This window comes from Micropterus dolomieu, linkage group LG09 (genome assembly GCF_021292245.1).
Source record: "Micropterus dolomieu isolate WLL.071019.BEF.003 ecotype Adirondacks linkage group LG09, ASM2129224v1, whole genome shotgun sequence".
In the NCBI taxonomy this organism is placed as follows: Eukaryota; Metazoa; Chordata; class Actinopteri; order Centrarchiformes; family Centrarchidae; genus Micropterus; species Micropterus dolomieu.
Genome location: NC_060158.1, coordinates 16,143,867 through 16,166,589, shown reverse-complemented (window position 1 = coordinate 16,166,589; position 22,723 = coordinate 16,143,867). Strand labels below are relative to the sequence as shown.

General features: G+C 40.8%; 1 protein-coding gene and 1 long non-coding RNA gene across 4 annotated transcripts in view; one reads left to right on the top strand and one right to left on the bottom strand.

Moving 5' to 3' along the window:
• Nucleotides 1–11,749, bottom strand: part of LOC123976970 — a 37,189-nt gene extending 25,440 nt beyond the window's left edge. For 2 of the 3 annotated variants that reach the window (XR_006826481.1, XR_006826483.1), the window contains exons 1-2: nucleotides 11,215–11,749; nucleotides 10,871–10,956 (exon numbers count right to left, since the gene is read on the bottom strand). This is a non-coding gene — a long non-coding RNA (uncharacterized LOC123976970). Of the gene's footprint in view, nucleotides 1–10,004; nucleotides 10,332–10,626; nucleotides 10,768–10,870; nucleotides 10,957–11,214 lie in introns of those variants that run through there. The other variant, XR_006826482.1, reaches the window with a different exon arrangement.
• On the top strand, nucleotides 1,155–8,686 carry trib1 (tribbles pseudokinase 1). The gene is made up of 3 exons (XM_046059392.1): nucleotides 1,155–1,776; nucleotides 2,530–2,822; nucleotides 6,064–8,686. The coding sequence occupies exons 1-3, from the start codon at nucleotides 1,477–1,479 to the stop codon at nucleotides 6,536–6,538; spliced, it is 1,068 nt and encodes a 355-aa protein (XP_045915348.1). The 5' UTR covers nucleotides 1,155–1,476; the 3' UTR covers nucleotides 6,539–8,686.
• Nucleotides 11,750–22,723: the final 10,974 nt, after the last annotated feature.

Here is a 22,723-nt window from a genome sequence, read left to right as displayed (position 1 = left end):
TTTGGCAGGAGGGGTCGTGCAAAAGAGGCCAGCTGGTGCTCTGTGCTTTAGTGAACGCTCAGTGAGCCTCTACTGCAGCCACTCTTGTGCATGCTTGTTCAACATAAAGCAGTGGAAAAAGAGAACCCTTGCGCAACACACACACGGTCACGCGTGTGTGTGTGTGTACACACCGTGACAAACACACACAAACATGCACATTTGTTATTACCTCACACCATCAGCTCAACTGCAACACTCATCATCACAGCAATGTATTTCAGACTGACTATATACTGTACTTCACCCTTCAATTCTGGTTCTTACATTCTTAAGTAACAGTTCATAGTTCACTGATTATCCTTTTTTTTTTCAAGAATATTGCATAATTTTCACACAGATTGCACAGCACTGACTTGCTTGCTTGTGGTATTTGGGTATACAAGTAGTTTTAACCTGGGATCAGTGTCTCTGGGAGCCCAGCTGCTATGATGTTGTCTACAGAGTCGCGCTGGCATATTTTATGTGAATGCTTATAGCCAAGCACCATGAAGGCTTTATGGGGGTGAGTCATATCCACATAACAAACAGGCTCAGCATGGGAAAATATCATGGCGATGTTAAAGCTAGAGTTAAGGCTCATACAGTGAAGCTTTGTACTGGCTAGTTCGCACTAGAGGCACAACATTTGGAGAGCAAACACTTCAGGTGCCATACAGGAGGTCTGCGGAGAGACTGTTGCAGCTGGTAATAAATGGCAATAAGAGCGGAACGTTAAGGAACAACTGAGTCAGAGAGAGAGTTTTAAAGATCGTTAATTATTGTCCAAAGCATGTGCAAGCTGGGTGAGGCAGCCGTGATAAGTAGCAGATGATTTCTTCATTCCTCTCACATGCTCAGGTTTTTTTTTCAGTATCAGCAAAATCAGGAATTTCGAGATTCATGACACCATGACAGGCGCACGCGCGCACACACAAATAACATTAATGTTTGCACCTTAGGCCTATAGTTTCTGTGAAAGGTGATACAGCAGGCAGAGCTGAGCTAGAGTCGGTGCCGTTGATTGCTCAATGGTTGTGTCACCAGGAGGCTGGACTGGTCGGGTGGAGTGTTTGAGCTCTGAGCTCAACATCACCGGAGCTCACTCACTCTCTGCCTCTGTGAGTGTGAGGCGGTCTCTCTTTTTCTCTCTCTCCCTTTCTTTCTTTCTCATCTCTCTCCCAGTCGGGACTGTAAGGGATTTTTTTACCAAAAGTACACAGACCTCAGAGCCACGGGCATTCACTCTCCAAAAGGACGTGGGTTGGATTATTACCACACACACAAAAAAAACGCGCTGTCACTGAATCAACTGAAGTTTCATTTATATCTCAGCTACAATGAGTCTCACACGGAGGAATGGAGCGCACAGTTTGTAGTTTATTTTAACCATCAAAGGACGCGTCCAAAACAAGTCGGGGTCTCGTTTTTGTTTTCACGGACAATCAATCTATCAGGATGAACTTGCAGTGGAGCAGCCCGGCACCCTGCATCCGCACCGGGAGAGTCGCGCACAAGCGGCTGGACTCAGATGATCAGCCGCCGGCCAAATGCGCCAGGCTGAGCGCAGAGGCGGGGGACACACAGGGACTCCTCGGTACTTCTCCCGGGTCCCCGGTCAGCCCCGTCTCAACCCCTATCCCGGCAACCCACCAGGGGCCATCCAGGATAGGACCGTTTCTGCTTCTACCTCTGGCGGACCGGGAGAGCGTGCACAGCGCGATGAACACCGACACCGGCGATGAGCTACTGTGCAAGGTATGCGCAATCCCGTCATTGCGCAATTTCTTTGAATGAATGGTGTTTCAAGACACCGCGTTGCTCAATAGCCTGTCTGACATGTCATCAGTATTTAGCCGACCAAATGTCATTCTCACGCAAAGTGTGTCACACTGGCAGTGTTGCTTCATGATTTTTAAATCCTGAACTATGCCAGGCTCTATGATTGATTAAAATCTGTTTATAAATAGGTCTACGTGAGAGACTAGGCAACCCCATAGCCTGTGCTGTGTTGTGGAAATGCAGTCCACCTACCATCGGCACTATGGCTTCACACTCTGTCAACTGGGCTCATTTGCATACACGTCACTGCAATCCGCCACGCCGTGGCACACAAAAATGAAAACATGTGAGACAAAGAAGGACTATCATGATAAGGATCTGCTCTGATAAGGACAGGGCCCTCCTATGTTCCAGACCCATGTGTTTATTGTGCGTGATAGACCTGCAGGCGTTTGGCTTTGTTGATTAATAAAGTTAATCGCGTCATGCTTTGGTGATTCATTTGTCACGCTCATGCAAAAACAGTGTATTGAGCTGGAATCAAAGCATATCCTAAGCCTTTTTTTAACTCTCTGCCAAATTTGCATGGTTGTTTCCTCTGATGATCATTAAGAACACACTGACCCATTGCATCCTCCCCCTCTCACATTCTCTCTCTCTGCCTATCTCCCTTCCTAATTTCCATCCTGTCTCCCTCTCCTCTTCTTCTACTCTCCTCTCTCTCCCCAGGTCTTTGATATGGGGGTGTACCAGGAAAAGATCAGAGCCTACGGGATCCTGCCAGCCCACAAGAATGTGGCCAGCATCAGGGACATCATCCTTGGTGAGCGTAAGGCCTATGTGTTCCTGGACAAGGACTTTGGGGACATGCACACCTTGGTGAAGAGCTGTCGCAGGCTGGATGAGGAGCACACCTGCAGACTCTTCCGTCAGGTGGCTCTGGCTGTGGCACACTGCCACCAGGCTGGCATCGTGCTGGGTGACCTCAAACTGCGAAAGTTTGTCTTCGCTGATGAAAAAAGGTGAGACGTGCATCCCTTTTAGCACTTTCAAGGTAAACAGATCTCGGTGCTCAGTGTCAGATGACACCTTGTTTAACCATCCACCCGTTCAGCATCCTTAAAAACAATTCTCAATTTCACCGAGTTCTAATAGTATCAAGTAACTTTATTTGGATGCTCTCAGACTTAAATACATGCAGTGTATTGGGATGTGCCAGTGAAGGCACAGAGAAAACATGGCAGCAGCTGATACACACAGGCCATTTGTGCAGATAGGGATGTGGGCACAGATAGAGTAGGAGGTTCTGTACTTGTGGAGGCAGACTGCATTGCTTCCCAGATTTTCGCCCTCTCTGTCTGTCTCCCTTTCTCGCTCTCGATGTGTCTCTTTGTATGCGGGTTGTGCGTTTGTTTTGCATGCGTGTGTGTATGTGCATGTGTGAATGTAGTGGGTGGTAGCTTGGCAGAACTGCTAGACGAGGCTGTTGAATGAGACAATCATCCCCTTCTGCGTTCTGTATCTTAGAATGTATTTATTACTCATTATTTATTAATACATTACATCATAACTATGCTGCAGAATAAGCGAGGCTCCCAACAAGGATTCATTCAAATACACTTCCATCCATGAAGGAGTAGTTCAAAGCGCTTTGCTTTGAACTGGCTCCCACACACTCCCCCACACAAACACAAATTCCTTAATGTCTGCATCTCTCTCAGTGCTGCATTCTGTTCAGTAAGATACACAAAACCCTGCTTACAAAACTATTTGTCGCCTCTTTGCCCTTGCGTCACTCTCTTTCCTGTAAGCTACACAACCCCCCCCCCCCCCCCCCCCCCGGCTTTCTGAAGCCCTTTTTCGTGGAGACTTTTCAACAGTAACATTCTCCAGCCATGACCTCTGGTTTTGCAGGGTCAAACTGGATGAATGAGAGCAGACAGCCAGTGAGAGAAGTTGAAGTTGGTTGTTTCCCTCTGAAAGCTATACGGCTGCAGAGCGATGAATCACAGTATATATGTGAAGAGGGGGGGCTGCGTAGCTCATTTTCTTTCTTTCTGTGTGTGTGTGCGTGTGTGCATACATGCATGTTTGTATATGTGCTGATTAAACATTCAGAGCTGTAAAGCTCTGGTCCCTCAAATGCCTTTTTGTTATCTGGGTGGCAACATTGCAACATTAATGCTGGTAGACTGACCCACTTGACCCTGAAGTTGTGGGTGACATCTTGTTTCCTAACACTAACTTCTCTTTACTCTTTGGCTGGTGTCATTGTGTAGGGCCACCAAATGATTTTACTGTGATGTGACGGGAAATACAAAGCAGCAGATTTTTGCTGATAGCATTAGATAGTTGTGTGAAGGTGTGTGTATCACGGAATTTGGCTTTTCATTTGCCGAAAATCATTTTTCCACACCCTGAGTTTGCTGCCTCTGTCCAGTCTCTGAGAAGTCTGCTTGAAATGTTGTGATTCTGCATCACCTCATTTATTCCGTCAAACATTCTTCTAAATTCACAATCAGGCATCTTTTAAACCCCAACAATCACGCCGTGATGCAATGTCCTGGCCAACAATGCAACACTCAAGCCAGAGCCAGAGAAAGTCACAACAATTTGACAAATGCTATCTGCATTCACACACACAGACGCGCGCACACACACACACACACAGTGCAGATGGAAAAGACAGTTTAGGGAAGGTGACTAGCACTATGAAGCATGCAGAGCTTCACTGCTGGGCCAGCCTTCCCGTGCGTCACTGATGTGGCAACAGCCATTTGAGGGTAATTATGGGATGGCTGGCGCCACAAGTGTGGGACCCAGGTGCAGATAGCCTCGGCTCAAGAAAGAGAGCGAAAGAGAGATATGTACTCTCAACAGCAGGATGAGTCACTCTCTCCACCCCTCTAACTCTCTCTGTTCTGTTTCCTTTTCTGTCTCCAGCTCTTCGTTCTCCTCTCCTGACTTGTCTCCGCCACTATCTTGGTGTTTAAATATCTGTTGCTTTCTATCTTGGTCCTTCTAGTTGTCATTCTTTTCATCCTCTCTCTGGCGGTCTGTCTCTCTCTGCTGCAGTCACTCTGTCTGACAACTGAAGTGTCTCACGGACTCGACCCTCTGAACGTGAGAGAAAACAGCACACTTCTTATGAGTGTTTGTGCATTTGACTTGATAAAACCTCAATCACCGTGTTAGTCTTGGGGGCCAATCTCCAGAGGCACAAATTAATTCTTAATTAAAAACATAGCAGGCCTGTTGCTGGAGAAAATGAATCACTGTTGAAATCCTTTAGTAATATTTTTCTGCCGTTGGAAACAGCAAAAGTTTGCCATCATGCTTTTTATCTTTGTCCCATCAATAATTTTTTTAGAGCGTTTCAGTGGTAAATGTCTCATTCTACAAATAAACTCTCACATTTGCTCTGATGCTGGACTAAATGTATGTCCTGTCATTAACATGGCTAAATTTAGGATTGTGTGTGTGAGTAGGGGAGGAGGAGGTTGCAGGAGTTTCATATTTATATTTCATATTTATATGTGTTTATATGAGCATGTGTGTGCTGGGAAGCTTTGCTTAGGCAGCTATGCTTCTCAGGATTCACTGTTGTGCACTTCATAGGTCATAGTAAGTTCACTGGTGTCTGGTGTGTGTGTGTGTGTGTGTGTGTGTGTGTGTGTGTGTGTGTGTGTGTGTGTCCGTCCATCTATTTGTCTGCCGCACAGCTTAAGGCTAAAGGAAGGATGCTTGTTTTTCCATGATGCCATCAGTGACTTACATTTAACAGATCTCTAAGATGTTTGACAGTGTTTAACAAAGCCACTGTTAGAAATAGACTCACATGCATGCGCGCACACACGAACACACACACACACACAGTGTTGTACTAGATCAAGGAGCGACTTGAGCTTTAAATATTTTTGTACATGGGAACGCCGAGAACATAACTTTCCAACAACAGTGTGACAGCAAAAAAATATTCTACTGACATGTGGTTTTGGATGGGGGGGGGGGTGAAGTTATTAGGTTTCACCACAATGTGAAATGTTGCTTTCCATGTAAGATATTAGATACCGTCACATCTCAGTCAGCGCTTACCCAATTTACAGTGCAACTAAAGCACTCATCAATACCTGCAGTTATAGAAAGGGGATTCTCACATGTTTTTTTGAATAATAGCTGCTATGTACTAAAACAAAACATGTTGTCTAAGCCATTAAAGATCTTTTAAAATGTCCTGACCTAATTTTGACTTTTTCTTCATAGGACACAAGTGAGACTTGAAAGCCTCGAGGACTGTCGTGTACTAGAAGACCCTAACGACGACTCCATGTCAGACACCCACGGCTGTCCCGCCTACGTCAGCCCAGAGATCCTCAGCAGCTCTGCACCTTACTCTGGCAAGATGGCCGACATGTGGAGCCTGGGGGTCATGCTGTACACCATGCTGGTTGGTCGCTACCCCTTCCATGACCCAGACCCGGCCACACTGTTTTCCAAAATCCGCAGAGGCCAGTGCTGTTTGCCAGAGGGCTTGTCGCCCAAGGCCAAGTGTCTGCTCCAGAGCCTGCTGAGGAAAGAACCCTGGGAGAGACTCACAGCGACTGAGCTGTTCACTCACCCGTGGTTCCACCGGCCGCCCTCATCGCGGGAAGTGGTGCTGGGTGAACAGGAAGTGACCTCGGCGGAACAGATGGTGCCATCGTTTGACGTGGAAGAGGATGATGATCTGTTCTGCTGACGGACTCGATTTAGCTGAGTCTGGCTGAGGGACCAAAACAAAAATTGCTACGAGGGACTCGTTGTTGTTTTTTACATTGGCACTTTTTAGAAACCTATTTGTGTACTGTTGAGTGTACATACACCCTCAAGCTTTCTACAAAAACTTACTGTACTGTATTTTGTTGTTGTAAGTGCGTTACTTGCTAAGGGCATTGTTCACAATGATCGTCATTGTGTTTCTATATGTGCGTTTTTGAAATGATTTGGTGCTAAAAGAAATAGGACTCCGGAATTGCCAGGTAATATTAACAAAATGAACTCTGCAGGTTTCTTTGACTATATCCCAGAACATTAACCCATGGCAAACAATAGTCACCAATGCTTGCTCTCAGCCTGGACTCACAAGACAACATTAGATGAATCGCGAACGGGAGGCGAGGAGAGCGGGATGTTGTTCCTCTCACTCTCTGACCAATCTGGAGGCCTCAACGGCTGACTCACCGACCGGCTCGAGGAAGGCCTAGTGCAAGCTTGATGTCTCGCAGCAGGCGGTGTCATAGAGTGAGAAAGATGGTTAGCAGAGGACTGATGTGTCACACTCAGCGGGGACGCTGCAAAGGTGTTTCACTGCCAATCTGGCAATGTCTCAGCAAATGGAGAGCATTTACAAATCTCACACCATGCACAGAAGGTTGAGAAAGGCAGGGTGTTATTGATGTAAGACTCACAGAAAAGTGGGCAGAGTTTGTCTCTCATACACACACACACACACTCAACAATAAGCAGTGGCACTGGGCTAACACAAGTCTTTGTATATGGCTAACAGAGAAAGGTACATCTCAAAAACGTTCTCATTTTGAACAGTTAAAACTGAAACAGTTACCTTTTTAAAACATGCTCAAAGCTGAATATGTCATATAAGGGTGGAAGTGTCTGACCCTGCAAATTTTACTCAATCTGTTCGGCAATGCTGTGCGTGCAATTAGCCACAGCTAAACCTAACACTAATTCTTCTACTTTAAAATGAAATGCTGGAAGGAACTCGGTTTTAAACACTTGGTCACATGTCTTTGCAGCAACAGAGATGGTTGATTCATACACCTGAAGACGAGCTACAGTAGAACTTACGTGGACAAATTTTTTTAAAAATCCACAGAGAATTCAGATGGTACTTCCTACTGACTCAATATGAATTATCTCCCAATTCAACAATGCTTGTATTTTTTAAGAAATGTCTTACGGAACCCATTACAGAAAAATGAAGACTTTCTCAGTTGAGCAGTTAAACCTGTTTTGTTAATTTCTGTTGGAACATTATGTCAAGCTGTGTTGCTTTAACAAAGCTGAGTTGTGCTGAGTGTTGCCCCCGTATCACTGTGTTTCATAAACTGAATGGCTCTGAATCAGTCGCAGTCAGGCGATATTCGATGTTGGTTGTCTGATGATGACTCAACACTCGAGTGTGTCTGTAGAGAATGGTCCTGACCTTGGCTGGAAGAATCTGTTCTGACTGTTTCACCTCTTTAATGGTACTTTTTTCATTCTTTCTTTTTATTTTTTATTTTACTGGATGGAGTCATCATAGTTAGTGGCATTATGTACCACATCTACCACGTTCTAAAAGATATTTTATCTTGGATCATGACATGCGGATATAGCGCTTCAGTGACGTTTAGTCTTACTGTAGGTCTGCAGCCAACTATTTCATTCTGGCACAATTATTTTGACAACGGTACTAAATCTGGCATATCTGAGAAGCGCTGTGCATTCAATTTTTGGGTCACACAGTCGGCGAATAAAACGTCTGTTGCGGATCTTTAATTATTTTCTCTCATCTCATCTCAGCTTGAGATGCCAGATGGGAAAAGACTTGTGACAATCTGAATTGTTCCTCACAGAAAAGTAATTTAATAAATTGATTTATGGTTTTGTTTCTAGTACATACATGTAGAGTGAGTCACACATTCATGTGACATGTAGAGTAAACTGACACGGGTGCACAAACTTCATATTGCACTGTGAATTATGTATTTGTGACACAACCTATAGACTATTATTAGTCCAGACAGGTTACACAAGAGATATATTCATTGTACAAAAGATGTAAATATGTATATTTGAAATATGTGTGGAGATGTGTTGAATAAAGATCACATTTTTTTCATTATTTCAGTACTGCTGCTTGTTTTGTTTTTTCTCTCACACACACACACACACACACACACACACACACATACAAACACCTGCACATTACACAGCTCGACTGCATGCCTCGAAGGTGTTCCTGCAAGAGTTCTTTCCACGCAGCTCTTCATCACCGTGAGAGAAAACAATACATTTTCTCATTTTCCTCAGCCCTTTCAATTTCATCCTTGCAAGGGAAATAACTCTCCCTCCCTCTTCATCCCTGCCTCTAACCGTTTACTTTTCTCTGACCTTTGCGTAATGTAACATTTAACTCCTCAAACACACAAATGTCAATAGCGGGTCAGTGTCTTTTCCTGGAATACACAAGGGGGAGCTTATACGCCACTCTTGTTCTTTTTTCCTCAGAACTTGTAGTCAACTCATCAAACATTGAACACCAGCACTATTTAAACTCAAATACACATATTATTTTTTTTATCTCATCCACTTCTGCTTGTGAGTCATTGTTTGACCTATAAGAGCTTGGCATGTCTCCACCGTCTGTGTGTTATGACTACCCCAGGCATGGCTGGCCAGGGCTTGCGTAAGCACTGTGTGCGTGTTCATGCGCATACCAGCCTGCATGCGTACATTTCTGTGTTTGTGTGTGTGTGTGTGTGTGTGTGTGAGCACAAGAGTCAGATTAGGAATCAGGTTAGCTGGAATGTCTCAGCTGCTGGGAAGCTGCCAAACCAACAATTGCCAGAGTCGGGCTCCTCCAGGAATGACAACAGGGCCCCCAAAACTAGTCATTTCAAGTAATGGATATCTAAAGAAATGTGTTTGTGTGTGTGTTTGTGGGCTTGTTTTACTGTGTGGGGTCCAACAGCCTTGAGGTGTCCAAATTTCTAAAAGTTTAAAGGACTGTTTTATGGTTAAGGTTTGGTTTTAGGGTTAGGGTTAGAATCTAGTTAAGGTTAGGGGTAGGGTAATGGTTAAGGTTAGGCATGTAGTTGTGATTGTTAAGTGTGTGTGTGTGTGTGTGAGTTTTTTTAAGAAGGGAGTTGGTTGTGGGAAGGTGTGTGAGGAAGTTGTATGTTTGTCATTCAGGGATGATTTAATGATAAGGAAATAGTTATCTAATTTGGAAAATAACGTATGTGTATTCCCCTTCTTCCTGCCAGTTAGATGAGATAATTGATACCACACTCTATAAGAAGATGGCAGGCAGTTAGTATGATAAAAACTGGACGGCTATGAGGGATAGAAGTAACAAAATTTAATTGATCTAAATGGAGGTTGTAAATGCATGGCAACTGAAAAATAGGATGTGAAATGAAAAACTGAGTGATAAATTATAAAGTGTTTGATTAATTTAAAGCTGATTTTATTTAAACAGTTGTGATATGATGTTTTCAGAACAGTTTCCCCCTTTTCCCAGTCTTTGTGCCTAGCTAAGCTAAGTTATTTGGCTACTTGAGATAGCCATACAGCAAGAGACTGAATAATCATATTTTCAGTGTAAACTCTATCCTTGCTTTTTATCCAGGATCATTAAAGTTCCCAACCACCTAAACCTTTAAATAACAGACAGTTCACAAACATCCTCATGACGTGTTCTCCCTCGTAGATGGATGTCACAGAAACCCGGTGTGTCATCTGATATTTCCTTGATCCTCCGGAACCTCATTTAATAAAATAAAAATAACAGAGGAGAGTCTTTGCTGGTATTTCAGGGGATGTTTCTAATGTTTGAAGGTAAAGATAAAATCAAAAAACAGTAATGCTACAGTCACATTTATTACAATATATCATTGAGGAATTCAAACTATTTAGGTGAAAACTATGTGGGTTGTTTTTGCCCTTCAACGTGGACCATACAGGAAAAGGGTGAAAGGTGAGCGTCACCCTGCCCTGTTTTTCCCTCATAAGCAACACAAGGAAGTGAAGAAGCAGATCTGAGATTTAGCAGTAAAGTACCTGGTTGAGTGTCCTCTCTAAGGTAATGTTAAGTATTTAGCTTCTTCCTGGAACTCTTTGGCACAGGCGAGCGCTCAACTGATGCAATGGAAACAGCCTCGTCTGTTTAAATGACTCTTTGACCTGATTTATTTCAAAACGCTGAAGGAATGTGAGTTATTGTGTTAATCATAGTTCAGCGAGGCGCTATAATTGTAATAAGGCTAGTATTTTATATTGGACATCTGAAATCACAAAGGCATACCTGGAATTCATTTGAATGAAGTTATGTTGTGATCTCTGCTGCCATCTTGTGGAGGTACATCAAACTGCAGCTTCGAGGCAGATAGCCTGCATGGCAGATGTCCATGTAGAGTAAACAATTATTATAGCCTACTAAAACACTTTTTATTTTTTGAGGAAAACTTGCTACCAGTTTTATGATAAGACATATGAGAATAACAGCTTATAACAATTCCAGACTTGATGGATAATCAGTATAGGCTAATTATTTTTAATACTTTCAATGAATAATTAGTAACAGCTTTAATTGCAGACCTTTTAATATAAGAAACAAGTGAAGAGGAGGTTTTGTGGCTCTGGTCTTACCTGTTTGGTGGCATCTGAAAGTTGCTGGACGTCCCCCAAGATCCATATCCTTCATATATTAAGAGTTTATCTTTTGTCATCCTGATTGTCATAGGCTAACTGTAATTTTACCATGATCCTGTCGGGCCTACACATGACATCTATTTCCTGTCCGTCCTGGGTGAGGGAACTCATCCCGATTCTCTGTTGCTCTTCTTGAGGTTTCTTACATTTTTCCCCCATTGAAAGGGGATTTTGGGGGAGAGTTTTTCCTTAAGTCTATCTGAATCTGAACAAAAGAAAATGTCTCAATGCTGAAATCAACCTTTTTAAAATGCTGAAGCAAAAAATAATTAAGAAAATAAATCAGTTACTTTAATAATAGATTTTTTAGATGAAATGCCAAACATTATCTGGTTCCATTTTAAATGTAAGGAATGGCTGCCTGTCTGTATGGCTACTATAAAATTAAATATCTTCTAGTTTTGGACTGTCGGCCAGACAAAAGACGGTCTGGGCCGAGTTCAGCCCCGACAAAACGTAGCAAAGGGTTAGGATTGCTTTGTTGCTATGAACGCCCTGTTGTGTAGGCTGCGCAAGCGCAGTGCACTTACCCGCTTTTTTGATACAGGAGTATCTATATACATATTGCTGCTCATTGAGTAACACCTGTGACACAGCCACCAAACCGGGGAAGGACGTTGCGCAACGTTGTACACAGTTTCGACCAAACATGTCGTTCAACCGGAAACCATACACACCAGTGCAAAATGTTCTGAGATTGCCCATGAAGTTGTCACTTCGGACTTGGAGTTTTCTTGTAAACAAACAAAATTCATGTTTATGCTCTGCGTTTCTCACCAAAACACACTGTGTTAATCATTAAGGTCTAACAAACATGTTGAATGCACGTCCTTCTTCATCAAACAAAGCCAATTCTTGTGAAAGTTTTGAAACCTGCATTGTTTACATCATAGACTGTATTAAAGAAAGGTTTACATCCATGTTTGCTAGTCTTCTACTTCACTGCCTTTGTTGGCACTTTTCTGCCCACCTGTCGATCAGTGAAACAGTGAGAATATGGAGGACTGATCCTGACAGATTAAGAAATGAATACATAAACAAATAAATGCTCAATAAATAATCTGATTAAATGCACAAAAAATAAAGTAACTAAATAAATGTAGGCAGTAATTCAATTATACAATGAGACATAAATGTATATATATTTTTTAATTAGCTTCTTTATTTATTCACTGTTATAATAATTACATTATTTATTTATTGTCCATTATCATCTTCAACTTTTTTATTAATTAGGCCTACTTCTTTTTTAAATGTATTTATTTATGTGTGTGTTTTATTATTTTTGTCTTTGTTTTATTCTTCCTTTGCATTTCTACCTACTATTTATTTCCCCTGGTATTTATTTCTGCCTCTCCCTTTTGGTGGACCAGTCAAATGGCAGAGGACTCTACCTGCATACAAGCTTGCTCCTCACACAGTCAGATGGCTTCCTTCAGTGAACTGAGGTGTATAGCAACTCTGTTTGAAGACAATACTACATGTGGACGCTCTGACAGACAGTGTTTCAGTTTGCGGCATGCACGGACACAGAACTGCAGTAAAGGGAGCCGTTGTTCGTGAGAAACACACAGTCAGCTAGTAGCAGCTAAATCTAGAGTGCACTTGTATCCGACCCTGTGGTAAATTCAGTTTGAACCAGTGCTTGAAGTGGGCCGGAACGCACTGGTACGTAGTACCGGCACCTCAACATTTTACTCTTTGGCATACCGGGACTTCTCTCAAGCTGCCGGTACTTTCCTCTGCCCTCTCTATATCAGGTTCTCTGGGCGCTACGTGACGCTCACCTATTCCCGTTCTGGCCTGCCTGCTAAACTCTGTTGGTGGAGAGAGACGAGGGAGAAGAGAAGATCGGGTGCCTTTCAAGCAGCCATGTAGCTCGTCAACGTGACTTGTCGTGAACCGACCAATCACAGCCTGGATGGGGCAGGACATTTAAAAATATTGACAGATAGGTGTCATTTACACTGACGATGCTGGAGACATGTGAGAATCAGAATGTCTCCATCACTTTTTGAACGCTTTTGTTAAAAATGTTCTGAAAAACTGCAATAAGAAATGTTGAATAATAAATGAAACAATGCACAATAAGAAAACATGCAATGCAACTGAAATATAGACTAAACAAATGTGCATTGTCCAAAAGCTGATTACTGCATTATATTCCAGTATATCGTTATATTTTGAATTGTCACACCTGTCACCTTAATTTTATTTCCCTTCATATAAATACATATAAGACATTTCCTCCATAAATTGGTACAGAAAATGTGTTCAGAATGCAGGAAATTAAGTGGTTAATGCGCAAAGTCATTCATGTTAATAATATATAATATTTACTAGTTTCACATGCAACATACTTTATCAAATTATGTCGGACTTTATGAAATTAGCACAAAAGAGATATGACACAACATCAAAATAAGGTGTTAACGCAACATATATACAGTATGAAAATAGGATTAATTGGATTATATTCACAGGAAGTATAAAACATACATGTTACATGTGTCCTTTAAAAGTGAAAAAAACACTAAAATGTTAGGAAAATTACTTTATTCTTTCATTTTGGTTTTCTGGGAAAACATTAAATAATTCCTGTTGATGACTAGTCTATCATATTTGAGTTCAGGGTAACTCTGACTACATAAAGATTTGAAATCAAGCATTTTCGGCTGGTTGTATTGTATTCAAATAGAGTTGCTAAACACTTTAATTCACTGAAGGAAGCCATCTGACTGTGTGAGGAGCAAGCTTGTTGATAAAATCAACCTCTGTGGTCTGACTGGTCCACCAATAGGCGAGAAGTTTTTCCCTTGAGACACAGACCCTCCTCATTTGCATAATAAGGCAGAAATACATAGAGAAATGTAAAAAGAGCAGACAGAAATAAATACCATTGGGGAAATAAATAGGGTAGAAAATGCAAAGGAAGAATAAAACAGACAAAAATATTAAAAAGCACACATAAATAAATACATTTAAAAAAGAAGTAATTAAAAAAAGTTGAAGATTATAATGGACAATAAATAAATAAGGTAATTAATACAAAGGTGAATAAATAAAGAAGCTAAGAGATATATACATTTATGTCTCATTGTATAATTTAATTACTGCCTACATTTATTTATTAACTTTATTTTTTTTGCCTTTAATAGGATGCTTATTTATTTATTGAGCATTTATATTTATTTATGTATTTATTTCTTAACAAAGGATCAGTCCTCCATATGAGAAACCCCTGGCAGGAATGTGTATGGTGTCACCCTGGACATCCAACAGAACTGGGACCCACTCATAGGTAGCTATAAACATTGCTTTGTCTACTACTAGTGGTCCAAAACTCCACATGGTGCCCTACTTTTAAACAAAAAAACTAATCAGCACATTAATCAGCATTGAAAACAATTGTTAGCTTCAGCCCTAGAATGGTCTATACTTTTCAAGCAAACATGGAATAACATCATCTCTCACCTTCCTCTGACAGCAAGAGTCTCCATTGGAGGTAAATAGGAGTCTTGAGTGTTGTCTGGTGTCAACAGGCTGTTATGCAGAGACAGGAGGGGAATAAAGATGATCCTCTGATGAGGTTATTTCAAGCAAAGTGGCCCCTCAGGGCTCTGTGTTATCATCGTGATTGTTTTCTCAATACATCAAATAAAGTGATACAGAAAAACCTTGTATGGATGTTAAAATATGTCAATGACATGACCCTGGGTGCACTAATTTTACAGCGTATGTTTATCTCGACTTCTCGGACTGGTGTAAATCCGATTCACCAACACCAAGGTTGTTCTTCTCAGTTTTTTAAAAATACATCAATACAATACAAAACTTTCATATGCCACTGTCACAGAAGTAAGGCACACGTTAAAGAAGGCTTAAGTTGACTTTATCTGGTGGATCAACACTATGATGGCCTCTTAGAACACACTATGACAACAAGTCCAGGAGAGGGCAGTGTTTTCAGGCACCTGGCCAGGTTGTTCATCTTTGTAATTATACTATCCTAACAGGTGGATCAGAGGTTATCCCTCTTGGATATGATGATATGGGATTTATAATTAATAACTGTGCCGAAGACAAGCAATGAGATGAAAGAGGATTTAATTTGTCTTTTTCACAGATCAACATGTACGGTAAGTGTTATTTGAACAGGAACAATGCTTCTGAAGAAATCTTCCTAACCAAAGCATATCTGATCACTGAGAATTTCATCATAATGCACCATTTGGCTGTCAGTGTTGCCTAAACAATAGGTAGCCTCATACTCATGCATTCCCACCCATATTTCCATCTGTGGCGAATAACATGAAATGACCTCAGATTTGGGTTTTGTGGGGTCTTAATAAACAACACCAGACTGAAATTGTTTAAATTGTTTGGTTGTAAAATTGTCCATCTGTCCGTGGAACTAATCGGGCTTTCCTGGCTTGAACTCCGACTGTTAAAGATGTTGCCAAATTAGCCAATCAGAGTCAAAACACCCATTGGCTCTTAGAAATTGTTCTAACACAGCAAATGTGAAACGTTTGAATTATTCTCAGTGGCAACTAAAAGCATTCTGCCAAGGCACAGAAACCTGGAGTGTAAGTCAAGGATGATTACTGTAATAACATCTACACATCTTATTGTACAATTTTATCTTATAGTTTCATGTCATAGTGTTTTATTTTTTATTTGATTGGCAGTTCCTCAGCTCAGCCTTGACGAAGACTTAAATGTCAGATGAGTTGAAGTTGTGTTTACTGTACCGGAATAGTTTGCACACACTGTATTACAAGTGAGCTCTATTGATTTTCTGTAAGATTTCACCTTGAGTGGAATATTTACTCTATAGAAACATTAAGGATTAAAGAGGGTTTTATTTTGGATTCACCCTTCATCTGTCATTCCTAACATACCAGGAGTCAATTTCATCTATCAAGTATAAACCCATACCGGCTTGGATTGAATAATATAAATCTCAAACTGTCTGCGTTACACAGGTCATTTCTCAGATATCAAAGGACATTGATTACAGAGCTTGTTTGATTAAAATAAATGTCTCTCCTGAAGGTAAAAGAGACCAAACAAGTGCCAGAAATACAGTATGTGTTCCACATCCCACATAAGCTCATCATTTCTGTATATCCATTTCTCTCTAATGGCTGCTAGTAGAATCGGAGATTGGCTGCATGTCATTTCATCTATGAGTTCCACTGTATGTCTCACTGCAGTTTCCTAGAAAAGTGTTATTCAGCCACCAGCTTTGTGCACTCAGGCTGCAGCGTTTACACTGACATGACTGACTCATGGCTGCTGCTAATGGAGCCAATGGAGTGAACCAGAGCCATCTCTGAAAGCTTTGTGTCATTCACAAGACCATACTGCAGACAGTTCTGAATAACCTGGATTTTTAATTTAGACATGCTGTACTTTGAGTGCCAATTCTGAATATATTAAAGTCATGAGGGGCTCGAGCCCATCCCAGCATGCACATTACAAAAGGTGAGGAAACAGGCTGCAAAACCATCAAGACCAGCAGATATAGACAATCTCACACATTCTGATCTGACTAAATCTTCTGGCTGTGAGAGAAATCTGGATGCAAAAAAAGAACAAAAATGTCCAAACAGGAAAAAAATCTTTCTTACAGTGAGGTTTACAGCCGTGACATTCCTCCGATATTTGCCTGTTTTTCAAAAGGAAATAACTTCAGCAGGAACTCTGTTATACTCTGCTTAAATCTGTCAAATATTACACATTTATTTTGTTCAAATAAAGACAAAAAACAGCAAGGCAAAGACAAAATGTTGTAGTCCTTGCCTCGAGCACTTTCGCTACTTTAGTCTTATGGGAAATAGTGAAATGAAGCAGTAGCCTGCTGTTATCCTATGGCTGGTTTTCACTCAAAAAATACCCTCTCTTGCATGTCACTCATACTTCAAGGGGCACATGGCAGCTTGTGCTTTCAGGGCTGCTTGTTCAAAAGGCACTGTGTAACCTACCTAATTCCTGACTTTTTAGTTTCCCCCTACAGACCTGAGTGCTTGAACACAATCACCACCAGTCTCTCTGCAATAGACCCACGCCTGTGAAGAGAATAGAAATTAGGCGACTTTGTGTTTTTCATCATCCATGGCATGAATTGGAATTTGGCCCAGCCAGTGGTTGATTATTTCTTGCAGGAAGGTAAATAGATCCTCCAAAATATGAAGGTCATAAGAAGGAAAACCAAATACTGAGCCGTGTAAATACTAAACCAGTTATTGAGACCTGACATTTGTAAGTGGGTTGGATAATATATACATGTTTAAGCGGCTTAATCCCCCTCACCCCCGTGACAAATCAGTACTTTTCCTTACTGATGGCAGAGAGAAAGAGTTCATTGGCCAATAGAGATTAGCTCAAAATTAAACAAAGAGCACAGTGTAAGGGGATTTGCTCTGCCACACAGGGCCATGTTGACTAAATGAGTATACAGAGGCTATAGCTGCAGCCTTTGTGGTGTTTCAAGCCACTGAGCTTTGTAATGAGTCTTATTCTCTTAAAAATGCTCATTAGCCAACTTGCTGCTCACTTCAAGCCCGTGGATAAGGTGTTGAGTACACAGGTCCCATTGTACGTCTGAGAAAACACACAGATCAGTTGTACCCAGCAGCAGCATTAACCCTTGTCCTGCTTGGACACTGGTGTCCAAAACGGCATGTTTGAGAGGAAAAGAGCTGGAGTGCCACTGTGCCAGAGCTTTTCATCAGTAAATCCAGTGTATTGCATTACATTTAAGGGCTGCACGAAATATCTGAATTTTAAGCTACTTTACACTTTTACACAACTTTACAATTTCTCCACCACAGTTTATAAGTTACTTTGCAGAATATGATTTTATGTACTTCTGCAGATGTGATGCATTGTAAAACTTAAAACTGATAATTAAGTAAATTAAAAACAATAAATAATTGAACTTGAACAAAAATGTTCTAATTAGATCCATTTCAGCCAGCCACATGTTTGACGATTTGTAGCAATTTGTAACACTGATTTCACACTTTGATGGATCAATAATATTAATAATCCAATATTATAATATAACACTTTTTGCAGATAGCACTTTGTAGTTTCACTACTTTCACATGGCCATTTGGAGTCAACCCAGCAAGCTGTAAACACAGCACTGACATCACCTTATAAATATAACAAAAGATATGCTGAAAGCATTAGCAAACGGCTGCTTATTTGCACATCTAACGGACATAGAGCAACATTAGCATTCAGACTCGTGCTTCTGGCCACATGGCAAATGTAAATCAATATTTACTCTCCTTTTAGCTTTACCCTGTTCTCTGCCAAAGGGAAATATCTGTCTTGTGTCACTTAATGCTCTATTATGATCACCAGTTGCTTGCTGCAGTTAGAAACAAGATTGATGAGAGCGATGTGCGTGAACTGTGAAAGCAATAAAGTTTCAGCATTAATAATTTTCTGTGCGTGCATTGAACGAACCCAGTCAAATTATACTTGTCCCATCGTTAATGTTAAAATGTTGTGCAGCTGTAAGTACATTTTTCTGATAATATCTATATACTTTAAGTACACCTTGAATGCAGGACTTTTGTTTGCAATATTTTTAAATTGTGGTATTCCAACTTTTACTTAAGTAAAGAATCTCAGTATTTCTTCCACCATTGAGCATGTCAATCATTGAGCATGCCTCATGTGCTTGTAAAATGACAAGCATGCAGTGTCCAATTGAACTGAACCTTACTGATTCTCAGGGGAGGTATTTGACACTGTCTGCTCACTCATGTAATTCACCAATGATGCTCGTTCTGTTAACAGGACATGAGCATAAATAAAAACATATTTTCAAAAGATTGAGAGGAACAACCTTATACTAGTGTGTCTCTTGTACTTCCAGGTAGGATTTAGAGCTCTGAAACAGGTGACCTCATCAAGAACTGTATCAAAGCTTTAGTAGATGGTGGATCCGTTTTCAGCTTTAAGATCAGAATTTGGCTTTCTAAAGAATTAATTGCCAAAATTATCATCACCATGTCATGTCCCTGCTCATTGGCTGATAAGCTTGTCCCTGAAAGAAATTGTGCGCATTTAGTTCTTAAACATCCTTTCATTAGTTACAGTACATTCTGTTTTACTTATTTAATATTTATCTTAAACGTGCATTTTAGTCTTTTCAATGTTTTCTTGCTTTTATCTTGTATTGTTTTTGTATTATTGTTTTTTTGGATATTGTCTTTACACTTGTTAAAGCACTTTGTAACTTGTTTTTGAAAAGTGCTCTACAAATAAAGATTATTATTATATTATTACAAGCATGCACACTAGTTCGTGTACTGCTCCTGAACTGTGGCAAACATGAAAAGTTGAAGAAGGGATTAAGACACCAATCCACATAGTTGCACAGTGGCCTCCATGCCTTTCTCTCCATCTACTCTGTGCTCACCATGGGTGAGCCAGGAGGGCTATGAAACAGGGGAGCAGTGTAAGGGGTAATCTTTCACTCCTTTGCATAGCATAAAGGCTTAGCTAGAGATAAGCTCACACTCTGCAGCTCGCACAGCAAGTAGTCTAGCCACCGCTCGCTTTAAAAGGAAAGTTGGTCACACATCTGAGAGATCTTGAGAGGATGTACACGAGCCAGTACATAATGCATGCAAAGATACAGGAATACACATGGATGCAGACACAAAGAACCAACCAACACACAGACCTGAATGCTGCATTTAAAACTAGCACCACGTCGATTTATAAAAGTGCACTATGTGTGTGTGTGTGTGTGTGTGTGTGTGTGTGGCACAGGGCCGAGGGATACCGTGGTCCATTTATTCACTGCTTTTGCACATAACAGGTAGCTGCTGCGTTCATGAGACAGCGAGTGATGGATGGAGAGGAGAAAAAAAATAGGCTGGAGGAATGATGGACAGATGAGAGAAAAGCAAGACAGGAGTTTAGAGGAAGCTAGCCGAAGGTTGGGAGGAAGGTAACAGACAGAAATGCAGCAGAAGGATGTGAGAGGAAATGAAACAAGGATGAGGAGAGGAAAGGAAAGGAGAGAGAGAATAATAGAACAGCGAGAAGTCAAGAAGAGGTGTTGTAACAAGCTGGGAGGGCAGTTTGCATAGCTCCACTCTGTGGGTGACTTTAATTACTTTTCAGCGTCACTGCCTCTCCTGGTCATGAGCTGCATGCTCCGATCACCAGCCTCTGATTATCGAGCCTCTACCCGCTGTCAGGCCGTAATTATGTTTGCGCTGGAGAGCATCTCATCACGTCACAAAGCTTACAAAGCCATTATCCAAGTACTCTCCTTCTCTGTCTTCTCTATTGAACTGCACATTGCAGAGGAACTCAAAGGTTAAGGCCAGTGCACACATAAATTGTAAAATGAAAATAAATTGTAAATAATGTTATTAGTGGATTTTATGTGTAATTATTCGTGTTTCCATTTATTCTCTTGAGGTTAAGGTTAATAGTAAGTCAGTTTTCAAGGCTGACTTGCAAACAGAAGGGTAAAGGAAAAACAGGAACTGATTGTGAAAATAAGTGTGATGATTCATAATGAGACAGTATAATAAAGCGCAGAATCATACAGTCATTGCGAAACACATTTCATGTTTCTTTTAACACTCTCACGTACCCAACTTCCTCCACTATGTGAACAATGTAGTGGCGACATAATGAATAACAGCCTTGAAGGTGAGAATAAAACACTTGTTTCCACAGCTGTCTCCATGGTCACCATTACTGGGCCACATGTACGCAAGGTGTTGATCTGTTTCCCAGGTGCTGCGCTGTGACTCCCCAACCTTCCTCTCATCCCACCTGTTAGAAATCTCTTCTCTTTCTTTTTATATTCGCCAGCTCAGATTCTCTTTATGATTTTCTCTTTCCCATCCTCATCGAAGCATGCAGTCATTCAACCACGGACTGTGCTCAGTAACTGGCTCAGAATTGTCATTTATATCTGAGGTCCTGGAAAAAGTCTTCTCACACCTTTTCCGATCACAAACAAACAGGTTTTAGGATGCACAACAGCATTGAGTCAGCTCTTCAAAGGGTAACAAATGCTTGCTATTTGTCTTCAGACTCTGGAAATCATGCGATTGTAATTTTGTTGTACCTGTCTACTGTATTCAATACAGCCAACCATTCCATACTCCTGGATCATCTAAAAAGTGTAGTAATCATTCAGAACAAGGCTTTGTGTTATTTCTTATCTGCAACATAAATCAGGTTCAGTAATACAGTTTTTTTCAATTGCTAACCTGTACTGGTCAAAACTGAAGTCACATTGTCAAAACTTTTCAGCGAAACAGAAGTGTATGTAGACCAAATTGTGAATAATTTTTCATTGCTTTCACACAAAATACATTCAATGACCACTTTATCCAAAATCCATGAACTCTTTTCCCATTACTACTTCACCACCTGTAAAACACTGTATATCTGCAGCACATTTTTCAAATGCTAACACACTGTGTCCAAAACTGTTCAAAACAAAATATTTGCAAATTTCCTGCATATTTTTATATATATAGAAAATCTTTGCAGAACATTTACATCCATTTTATGTTTTAGAGAAATATGTGTAATGTTTTGAAAGTGGTTTTACTGTAAAACTGCAAGCTGAGTGTAAAGCAGGAAATGTGCTTATATTTTAGCAGAATTGGTTCAAGTGGATGGTGCATTAATTACAGACTGTTTTCATTGGGTCTCAGGTACCAGTGTTACAGTTTTTCTCAATTGTCTACACACAAATTCTGGTACTTGAGACACAATGACCACAACATGTAACTCATTCACCAACCCCCTGAACCAATTCTGCTAAACTACAAGCACAATTCCTGCTTTACACTCAAATTGCAGTTCTTAAACACACTTTTTTCAAAACACTACACACAATTCTCTGCTTTTGGCACAAGTTTCATGCAGAAAATATTTTGTTTTCACAAGGAACACACTGCCATTCATATATGCACACTGACTCATCACAAGGGCAAACACCCATCACACAGTTTTCCAATTAGCAATCAGAGCTTTAGCATAAAAGGGCAACAGGTGAGCTCTTCAATGGAGCAATGGATGCCAACATTACTCAATGAGTACAGTAGTACAGTATTGCCTGTGGACTATTCTGTAGGACTGTAAAAATAATGTAAAGTATGTTTCAAGTATTTAGGAAATGTATACCTACTTTTGTATTTACAGTATTTTACTATTTGTTTGGCAGAACTGAAAGATTACCAACACAAGGTGGTCGGGAACGTCTTCTGTCTCCTGAACAGGAAACTGAAGTCCTAAACATGGTCCTTGAAAACAATGCCATAACATTACAGCAAATACAAAGAAAAATAATAGAAAACAATGACATATTTCAAAATATTGATAGGGTAAGCTTATCAACACTGGACCGTGTCTTGCGCAGAAATCATCTCAGGATGAA

Coding starts and splice junctions, on each gene's coding strand:
- trib1 (XM_046059392.1), top strand. CDS start 1,477: ATGAACTTGCAGTGGAGCAGCCCGGCACCCTGCATCCGCACCGGGAGA. Junction 1,777..2,529: donor GCGATGAGCTACTGTGCAAG/GTATGCGCAATC, acceptor CTCTCTCCCCAG/GTCTTTGATATGGGGGTGTA. Junction 2,823..6,063: donor GTCTTCGCTGATGAAAAAAG/GTGAGACGTGCA, acceptor TTTTCTTCATAG/GACACAAGTGAGACTTGAAA.